Source organism: Helianthus annuus, chromosome 14, assembly GCF_002127325.2.
Source record: "Helianthus annuus cultivar XRQ/B chromosome 14, HanXRQr2.0-SUNRISE, whole genome shotgun sequence".
Taxonomy (NCBI): domain Eukaryota; kingdom Viridiplantae; phylum Streptophyta; class Magnoliopsida; order Asterales; family Asteraceae; genus Helianthus; species Helianthus annuus.
This window is the reverse complement of record NC_035446.2, coordinates 5,255,457-5,266,110: the sequence shown is the minus strand read 5'-3', so window position 1 is coordinate 5,266,110 and position 10,654 is coordinate 5,255,457. Positions and strand designations below refer to the sequence as shown.

Here is a 10,654-nt window from a genome sequence, read left to right as displayed (position 1 = left end):
TTTTAACGTTTATTGGTATCGGTGTGGAGGATTTGTTCCACTCACGTGCTACTATATGTCAACTCGTTAAATAATTTAATCAAACCTAGCTACCTAAACAAAAAGTTGTTTAATAAACCGGCTCAAACTCTAGCTTCATACAATGAAAGCTTCGTTAATCTTGTGAACCGAGATAAGTTTATTATTTTTATTAAATTTAAATATTATAGTACTTATATATAATTTATTATTATGTTATGTTAATAACAAAGTTGACGTTATCAACAGTAAACTTGTCCAGTGAGATTTTTCTTTTTCTAATACTAACCTTTTTAATAATAAATAATTAATACACATTTACTTTTTATTTTTTATTTATTTTTAACATTCTAGTATAGATTTTATTGAAAATAGAGTCATGTTGAAAATAAAGTATTTTTTAATATTAATAGCTTTCATGTGCATGAATTGGAAACATCAGCTTAATATAACAGCTTTTGCTACCCGAAAATAATGACGAGTAGATATTTAATATGCTTTTTTTATTTATGTTTATTCGCATGTGTTTTGATCGGACGGAATATAATTACATACTTTAACTCCCTATGACGATGTAAAGTAGATACATATATGTTTTTTATTTTACGTTTATGTCTAGTCAAATAAATTACTTTTTTTGGTATTGTAAACGATTTTGACGCGTGTTTGTATTAGTAACTTTGATGGGGTGTAATTACGTACTTCGACTACCCAGTGGCGGATCCAGGGTCGGATTTCACTGGGTTTCTTTTGGTAGTTTTTCACTAATTTTCATTATTTTTTTCCCAAATCATACAAGGTTTACACTAATTTTTTCCATGTTCTTCGAATCGGATGGGTTCCTAGGAACCCAAGGAATCATGCTAAATCCGCCCCTGCGACTACCCAACAACATTGAATAGTAGATATTTGATTTTTTTTTTTTTTGTATTTTACGTTTAAGAGGATGTTTGGTAGCCTTCGAATGATTCCATTAAGAGACTACATCTGAACCGGGAGGTAGAATGTGTTTGACACACTTAAAAGACACCATTAAATAATTCATGGATAGCCTCTTAATATGTAAGTTGTAGAAACATGCTATCCGATTTAGAGACTGCCTCTTAATCAGCCAAGCTTTTTAATGGCTCAACACAAGGTCACCAAACAACCTCTTAACTTAGGTAAATATAGTATTTAATGCAGTGGCGGACATAAGGCTTACCGGGGGGCAACCTCCACTACGGCTTGGGGCGGAAAAATTTGGAAAAATTAGTGTAAATTTTGGAAAAATTTTGACGTTTTTTCGATTACGTTACGGCTTATTTATAAAACGTTACGGCTTAGTTTCGTTTCTAGATCCGCAACTGATTTAATGTTATTTTTTCATATATGTATGCTTACGTGTGCAAAGTCGATTCAGGCTGGTTATGGAGGCTTATCCCATAACCATAACCAATAGTCAGTTAAACATGGTTAGTTAACTGTCGTTTATAAGTCATATTCGGTTAATGGGTTGGATATCACGTTCACGGTTGGTAGGTCACAACTTTAACAAAATGGTCAAAATATACTATGTTGCTTAGGGTACACTATGTGAACATACCAAATGCAAATTGGAACCAAATTACAATCCACGTGACAATCGGTAAGAAGGGTACCGCTAGAATTCGGCAAAAGTGGTCTTGTGTTTAATGATCATAGTGTGGAGAACGTGTGTAATGATAGCAGGGGCGGACCTACCCACGATAGTGGGTGGGTGGTCGTATCCCTTGAATATTTTAGTGCTAATTTTTATTGAAAATCCCAACTGCATCCCTTGAAAATTTTCAACCGCCCTCTTTAGAAAAAAATATTATAAATTTATAAAAAAAAAATTTAACACTGATTATTATGAATATATAAGTATATAACACAATTTATATTATTATTCTTTAACCACTTTATTTACTTTACTTAACCCAGTATACAATCTAATTTTATTAACCCAACTACACAAGCCCAAACCCAACCCAATCCAAAGATTTATCATTTTTTTATTGATTGTTTTTTGTTGTTTTATGTTGTGATTAAGAGAAAATATAGATTTATAAGGGTTTGATCTTTTTTATCTTTTTTTGATGTTTTTTTAGTTGTTCTAGACTTGTATTTAATGATGTTTTATTTTAAGCTTTGTTTGTTTAAATAATTAGTAATCAACATTTAAAACTAAGGCTTGAATGTTTGAAAATTAAAATTGAAAATTATGGACTATGATATTGGGTGAACATGATTGTTTATTTTGTTTAAGTGTTTAGTGTTGTTTTATGAACTTACGGAGCAAATTTTTTTGTCGGCTTGAATGATAAGAATCATGTGTAGCGAAGTTATGGCGCGATTTCTCAAGAGGAAAAGGGTTGGACCACTTTTTTGTCGGATTCTTCTAGTTAAAGACCAAGTTATGTCTTAGATAAGTTTTTTTATTGTTTTATTTAATGATTAGGAGAATAGAAGTAGATAGCATTTGAACTTTGATTGTTTTTTGTTGTTAATTTACTTACTATAAAGGTCTTTTTATGTTGTTTGGTGTTTTACATTGGTTTGTATATTTGTAAGTTAATTTATGTAAATATTTTAAGTTAATTATTTAAAAAATGGTTGTGGTAAGTTTATGAATTGGCGTATGTACATCCTCACGTATGAAAAGAAAAATATGAAATTAGTGGAATCTGATATGACGCACGTAGAAGAAAGAGATGATATAGTAAGAAATGTTTGAAGATTATGTATAGCCTCCCCTTGAAGAATGCTACGTGCAGGGGCGGATTTTAGTGGAGCCGTGGCAGGGCCACGGCCCTGGCATGTTTTTCGGCCGTAGTGCTAATTTTCCGCATTTCGATCGAAATTTTGTATATATACTATGTTCGGCCCTGGCAAGTTTTTCGGCCGTAGTGCTAATTTTAGTGTCCGTGTCTTTCGGCCCTGGCAGGTTCAACGGGCAAGATCCGCCACTGGTTACGTGAAGTTGTTTGTGGCATTTGTTCTTTTAATTTTCTGGATTTTCATTAAGGCTTGAATTCTATGTTAAGAAGATACAAATGATTATTGTTAATAACATCTTCCTTATTCTTTTATTTTATTTTTTAACCTTATCCGATCAGATCTGTTAATTTCCAGTTAGTTTTTTGGTTAATGGTTCAGTTTTCGGTTATGGTTCGGTTTTTGCTCACCCTATGTTTACGACTTTACGTGTATACAGGTTTTCCAATTCATCATGTAGGAAAAACCTCATGTTATTAAAAACAAACGACTTAACGTTGAGTTTTAGAGATAGAGCTCAAAACAAATCGTACTCTCTTATGCTAAACGAGTCAAGCTCAACCTTAATCGAACTCAACATGACTTATCAATTTGTGATAACCTAACAAGACTTTTAGAAACAACATACCAGATCTAATGCTTAAAAGACCAAATCCAAGTTCTCCACGAATTCTAGTAGTTTTTTTTCTTAATTATATTATATATACAAACCTTGAAAAATTTTGATAAATTTATTTCACATGCAATCCACCCAACACTTTGACCCATTTAAACCCATACTCAACTGAAGAGGTATGGTCCCAATTCCCTGTCTACATGGCAGGGACCACACCACTTTTTGAGCACATTTGGCAGCCACATCAGCAAAGCAATCCAGAAACTTCTAGAAACTTCTAGAAGATCTGCAGGTGGCACCAAAGATGCTCTACCAGACATAAAGGACAAAACGTGTCACCAACCGCAGGACGCCACATAGGCCTGCAGCGAATCAAGGAGCAGAACTGACGACGTCAGTACAAGGTTTCCAGCGTGGGCAAATGCAAGCGCCACGTGTACCACTACGCCTGCCACAGCAGAGCAGACCAAGAGGATATTCCCCCTGGTCGGACAGCTGGCACACACCCACAGCTGGCACAGCTGCTCCTCCCTCCTTTACCCTCCGGCTATAAATAGGACCCTTCATCATTCAGGTTCAGGATCTTTACACTCTATACTCACTCTATACACACACTGTTTATTTCTCTCAGAACAATACTTATTCTCACGCCGGAGCCTGGTTAAGAGGGAAATCCCTTTTCTCCCCCTCTTAACGAGACTGACGGTGTTTACTGTTTTGCAGATCTCGAGCCATCGATACGAGTAAGGAAAGAGGTTGAACCCCATAGACGAAATAACCCCATCGATAAACCTTGTGTTAATCGGTGTTTCATCATTGGCGCCATCCGCTTTTTGCAAAACCAATCTCATCTCTTTTCTCTATTGAAAAACACTCGTCAAAAATGGCCGAACAAAATCCCTCTCACCCATTCGACGGAGAAGTTTCTTCCTTCGAACTCGTTTCGGACACAGCACACGTCCAAAGGGGTCAAAGGAACGAAACCATCCAAGAGGGACAACTGAACAACGATTTTCCTCCTATCTTTGGGAGTGTATCCAGGGTTGTTAGCCAAACCACAACTGGACCCACTTTCCAAACCCCACCAGCAAGGATCATCACTCAAACCACAAACGGAGCCGCATTCCAAACTCCGACCGGGGTGTTGCACCAGACACCACCATCAATGCTGACACCAAGCCATGGAGCTGGCCCCTCAGCTCCATCGGAACAAGCACAACTCAATTACTCCGCACTTTTAGGGCTACCCGAAGGAAAAACTCTAGCTTCCTGGTATGTCGAACAGATGGCGTCCATAAACCTCGTTTATACGCAACTCAGCGCACAGCAAGCCCTACTCCAAGCACAAGCTAACCAGTCAGCATTTGTAACTCCACAACCAAGGTCTCTGAGTACACATACAACTCAGCAGACTAACGCGTGGAACCTACGTCCGGAGAAAGGACCAGTTCAAAATGTGAGAAGACCAAGCACGCACGACACGCGCGATACCTACGGCGAAACAGAAAGCAACTTTGTGCAAAACCCCAACTTGCAAAGAAAACCGATCCAGGCTCGTTTGACGCGCGTAATATGAACACAGAATGGGATGAAGAAGAAGACGACCCAACATACAAAGGGGAAACCACAGTGTTTAGCAAACTCCATCCAGAGCATGAAGCATACAAGCCCGCAAAGCGCGCAGGGTACAACCCAAAGGCAGAGCACGATTACACCTTAAGCTATCGTCCAGACGACATGGCCGAAGATTCGAAATTCATCAGGGAGATTGCCACAGCCGCTATAGACAAACCAAGCTACCGCACAACGTTGGCAAATACAACGGACTGACAGATCCAGATGATCATCTCCAGGTCTTCAAAGGCGCAGGAGCAACAAGTGGGTGGAACCTACCAACTTGGTGTCACCTGTTCGCACAAACATTCGTGGGCGCAGCGCGCGTCTGGTTCGACAGCTTACCAGCAGGAAAAGTTAAATCATGGGTTGACTTCAGAGAGAAGTTCCTGGCACACTTCTCTCAACAGCGGAGGCACGCCAGGGACCCAGCAGATTGTCTAAACATATGGCGTCGAGACCACGAAAGCGTGGAAGATTTTATCACAAGATATAACAAGGAATGTTTGGAGATATGGGAGAAAAAATGATGCGCGCACACTTTATGAGGGCAGTCAAGTGTGATGATCTGATCAAGCGCGTGAAAGGAAGAGACGGAGGACCCAAAGATTGGGAAACCTTCATCGAGGCCGCCAAAACAATAGCACAGACAGACAAACAGTTGACCGGTGATGACCACCGTCAACGCGCACATAACTCTAATGACCGACATGGCAGAAAAGGCAGAGGCCAGTCATGGCGGTCTTCCAGTCATAGAGAAAGAAGCCCAGCAAAAGAAGATGCGCGACACACAATCAATCAGATAGCACACAGAAAGGAAGTAAAGAAAGAAAACAGAGAAAAGCAGTGGACGCCATTAACAAAGACCCCTTCGGAGGTCTTGGCCACTGAAAATCACCAATTTAAACCACCCCTGCAAATGCGCAACAAAAGGGGTCAAGATCCCAATCTCTACTGTGAATTCCATAAGGATACAGGTCACCTAACCGATGACTGTTTTAGCCTGAAGCAAGAAATTGAAAGAGCCCTAAGAGATGGAAAGCTCACTCACCTGGTCAAAGGCGGAAAGCGAGACTACCGCCAAATCCAAAGAAGAGACGAAGGACCAGATAACAAAAAACTCAGGAAGTTGGAAACCCACATGGTGCAGGGAGGTCCACGAAGACCAAAGAAAAATTACAACAAGCGCACACAAGATGATTCATGGCGCGAAAAGCAAGTCATCTTCCCAGTTGTTAGAGGTGGCCCAAGGGAAAAACGACCAATAGTTATTCCAGGAGTGATTGGTCATTACCAGACAGACTACATCTTCATCGATCCGGGGAGCACCGCGGATATCATATACGAACAATGCTTCAATCAATTTGACCAGGAAGACAAGGCGCGCTTGGAGCCAGTAGACTACCCACTAACTGGTTTCTGCAACGAAGCCGTCTTTCCCCTGGGACAGATATCATTCCCGGTGTTACTTTCGGATGGACGAAATTCAAGAACAGAAAAAGTCACGTTCATGGTGCTGCCTACACACTCAAGACATGACATCCTCCTAGGAAGAGAATCCCAGGGAGACTTCAGTATGATTTGCTCTGCACCACATTCGGCCGTCGGATTCCCAACGGAAACAGGCATCGCACTGATATACGCAAGCAAGGAAGTCTTAGCAACATATGAAATAAGACCTACAAAAGCAAGTAAACCAGCGCCGCGCGCAGAGGCAGAAAAATGGGTGTTGAACAGCGCTCACCCAGAACAAACCGTTACCCTGGGACCAGCGATGTCCGACCTAACACGCGCAGCGCTCAAGAAGTTGTTACACGAGAATATGGACGTGTTCGCTGGACACCAGCTGACATGGTTGGTGTTCCACGACACATTGCAGAGCACCGTCTAAACGTCTCAGAGGACGCAAAGCCAGTGGTACACGCCAAACGCCACCTGGGCGATATAAAGCATTACGCCATGAAAGAGCAAGTACTAGAACTATTGAATGCAGGCATCATCAGAGAAGTCAGATACCAAACATGGGTAGCAAGCCCAGTGATGGTAAAGAAACCAAACGGCAGCTGGAGAATGTGTGTCGACTACAAAGACCTAAACAAGGCCTGCCCACGCGACTGCTACGCCTTACCAGACATAGACGAAAAAATCGATTATCTGGCAACATTCAGGTGGAAATGCTTTCTTGATTGTTACAAGGGGTATCACCAGGTTCAAATGGCTGTCCAAGATGAGGATAAAACTGCTTTCCGCACGCCAACGGGGTTGTACTGTTATACCAAGATGCCTTTCGGATTAAAGAATGCGGGTGCGACGTACCAAAGATTGATGAACGAAACGTTCAGTGATGTTATCGGCAAGTACATAGAAGTGTACATGGATGATCTGGTGATTATGAGCAAGGAAGAGAGCATGATGCTGGCGAACATCCAGAAAACTTTCAACACGCTGCGCAGCGTGAGTATCAAGCTGAACCCAGCAAAATGCTCATTCGGTATGGAGGAAGGAAAGTTCTTAGGCTTCATCGTCACAAAAGATGGCTTTAAGGTGAATCCGGAAAAAGTCCAAGCCATAGAAAGGATGCCTTCACCATCAAACATCAAAGACATGCAAAAGTTAACAGGACGACTAGCCGCGCTCAATCGTTTCCTAGCTAATCATGCTGCAAAATCTTTTCCGTTCATCAAAACCTTGCGTAATTGTATGAAGAAAAGCCAGTTTCAGTGGACTCCGGAAGCAGAGAGCGCGTTCCGCGAGATGAAAGACTGTCTCATCAAACTGCCAATATTAACCGCACCAAACAAAGGTGAACCTTTGGTACTCTACCTATCAGCTTCCGATAAGGCGGTCGGAGCAGTCTTACTCGTCGATCGTCAAGGGACTCAGACACCAGTTTACTACGTGTCACGAACCTTGACCGACCTAGAAACCCGATATGCAATCATGGAAAAGTTAGTCCTTGCACTGATTCACGCTTCAAGACGGCTGCGCAGATACTTTGCCAATCACGTCATCCACGTGCTAACAAACTACAACATCGGCAACATCCTTGCGAGGCCAGAAGTATCAGGAAGGCTAGCCAAATGGGCAATAGAACTAGGAGGTCACAACGTGGTTTTCAGACCACGACCATCAATCAAAGGCCAAGTCTTGGCAGATTTTATGACCGAAGTCCCGGGTGACAAAGAAAGAGAATGTAAAGCAATGGAAAAAGCTGAGAAAAAGCAAACAGAAGAGCCATGGTTGTTATACACCGACGGAGCGTCCAACGAAGACGGAGCAGGCGCAGGGCTAAGGCTGGTAAGCCCCGATAAACATGAATTCACGTACGCCATACGCCTGGATTTTAAAAGCACAAACAACGAAGCAGAGCACGAAGCTTTCCTGGCTGGCTTACGATTGGCAATCAAAATGGGGGTCCGACACATCGAAGCGCATGTGGACTCCATGCTGGTAGCAGGGCAAATTAACGGCCAATACGAAGCCAAAGGGGATGTCATGGCACTCTACCTCAGCCAAGCAAAAACATTGCTACAAACCTTCTACTCTTACAAGGTACACCACATAAACAGAAGCGAGAACAAGCCGGCAGACGCGTTGAGTAAGCTCGCATCAACAAGTTTCCAGCACCTAGCAAAGGATGTGCGCATAGAGGTTTTGAGCAACCCATCCGTTCCACTCAGAGAAGTAAGTGTTATCCAGACAGGAACAACATCCTGGATGACACCGATAATCATGTACTTGCAGTCAGGGATACTTCCCGAAAACAAAGCCGAGGCGCGAAAGATCCAATACAAAGCAGAACACTATCAGATGGCAGATGGGATACTGTACCGAAAGTCGTATCTCGGCCCGCTGCTGAGGCGCGTTGACGCCGACGACGCAAACTACCTAATCCGGAAAGTTCATGAAGGAATTTGTGGTATTCATGCCGGGCCTCGAATGGTGGTGGCAAAAGTGATGAATGCTGGATACTACTGGCCCGGGATGCATCTGGATGCCGTGAAAGAGTTGAGGAAGTGCAGTGGCTGTCAGAGACATGCGCCCAAAACCATGCGCCCCAAAAATGAAATAGTACTAGTCACAACCGCATGGCCTTTTCAACAATGGGGCATAGACATGGTAGGTCCTTTCCCGGAAGCACCAGGGGCGGTCAAATTCATAATAGTCGCCGTCGACTATTTCACCAAATGGGTGGAGGCGAAAGCACTTGCATCAACCACATCGGCAGTCGTCAAGCGATTCATATGGGAACAAATCATATGCCGCTTTGGCCTACCTCTCAGAATCATCACCGATAACGGAACTAACTTCGCAGCAGACGACCTCGAACGATGGTTCAAAGAATTACACATCGAACACACCTTCTCTTCGGTTGCGCACCCGCAAGGGAACGGTCAAGTAGAGGCAGTCAATAAGAGTATCGTTGATGGTATCAAACCGAGGTTAGGCGAGAAGAGAAGAGGCTGGGTGGACGAACTGCCCAGCATACTGTGGGCCTATAGGACAATGCCAAAGACAAGCAACGGTGAGACACCGTTCAGCCTAGTCTATGGGTCTGAGGCGGTCATTCCAGCAGAAATAGGGCTGCCATCCCCACGAATGCTCTCAATGAACTTAATCAACAATGAAGAAGAAAGGAGAATCGATCTGGACCTCCTAGAAGAACGGAGAGAGATGGCAGCAATCAACGAGGCCAAGTACAAAACAAAACTAGAGAAATACTACAACTCCAGAGTCCGAGTCTGCACTTTCAATTCGGGAGATTACGTCCTAAGGGACAATGAAGCTTCGAACGCAGAAAAGCCCGGAAAGCTAGCCCCCAAGTGGGAAGGCCCATATATCATCGATGCAGTACTCGGCAAAGGAGCTTATAAATTGCGCACCATCAACAACAAGGAGGTTCCGCGAACCTGGAACGCTCAGCAACTTAGGAAGTGCTACATGTAAAACAATTATGTAATCTCAAAGGCCGAATCGCCAACACATTTACTATAATACAAGAAGTGTTTGGCTACTTTTACTTCATGCAAATTTCTTGTCACAACTGCATTTATTACTTTGGGCGTACACGAAAACATCGAATGGCTCGACCATAGGAAACGTTGTAGACCTCCAAGGCTCGTCACAACCAAGTGCACAGCCGGGTCGGAAACACAACCAAAGCCTACAAAACGCCGAAACTAAAACTTCGTGCCCACATAAACACGAAAATATCGATAGCAAGGTAACTAAACATTGTAATGCTCCCAAGGCTGAACACAGCTGAGCTCACACAATAACCTGCAACTCGATCACTTCGTAAGTCACAAAATAAGCGCGCGCATCAACACGACAGAATAAAACGTTGTAGTAACACAACATCACCTGTCAGCGCCATCATTCATTCGTGACACCTAATCAAAGTAATTACACATGCACATATTATGACGATAACAAAATTCGCATAAACACAAAAACGATAACAAAATATCCATCAAGCAATTACGATCAAGTACATACGACCATAACAGGTAAAACAGAATAAAATTGTCCAAACCATCAACATTACAAGGCCAATCAAGGCCATACACGGCTCACAGGCCGGACTTCACCAATCAAGCATGGCTGGTGCCAGCACCCCCTGCCGCA

The 10,654-nt window shown here is 42.6% G+C and overlaps 1 protein-coding gene across 1 annotated transcript; it reads left to right on the top strand.

The window, feature by feature from the left end:
• Positions 1–6,985: 6,985 nt before the first annotated feature.
• Positions 6,986–9,973, top strand: LOC110906334. Its single transcript, XM_022151484.1, has 2 exons — positions 6,986–9,551; positions 9,825–9,973. Exons 1-2 carry the CDS (start codon positions 6,986–6,988, stop codon positions 9,971–9,973), a joined length of 2,715 nt encoding a protein of 904 aa, XP_022007176.1.
• Positions 9,974–10,654: the final 681 nt, after the last annotated feature.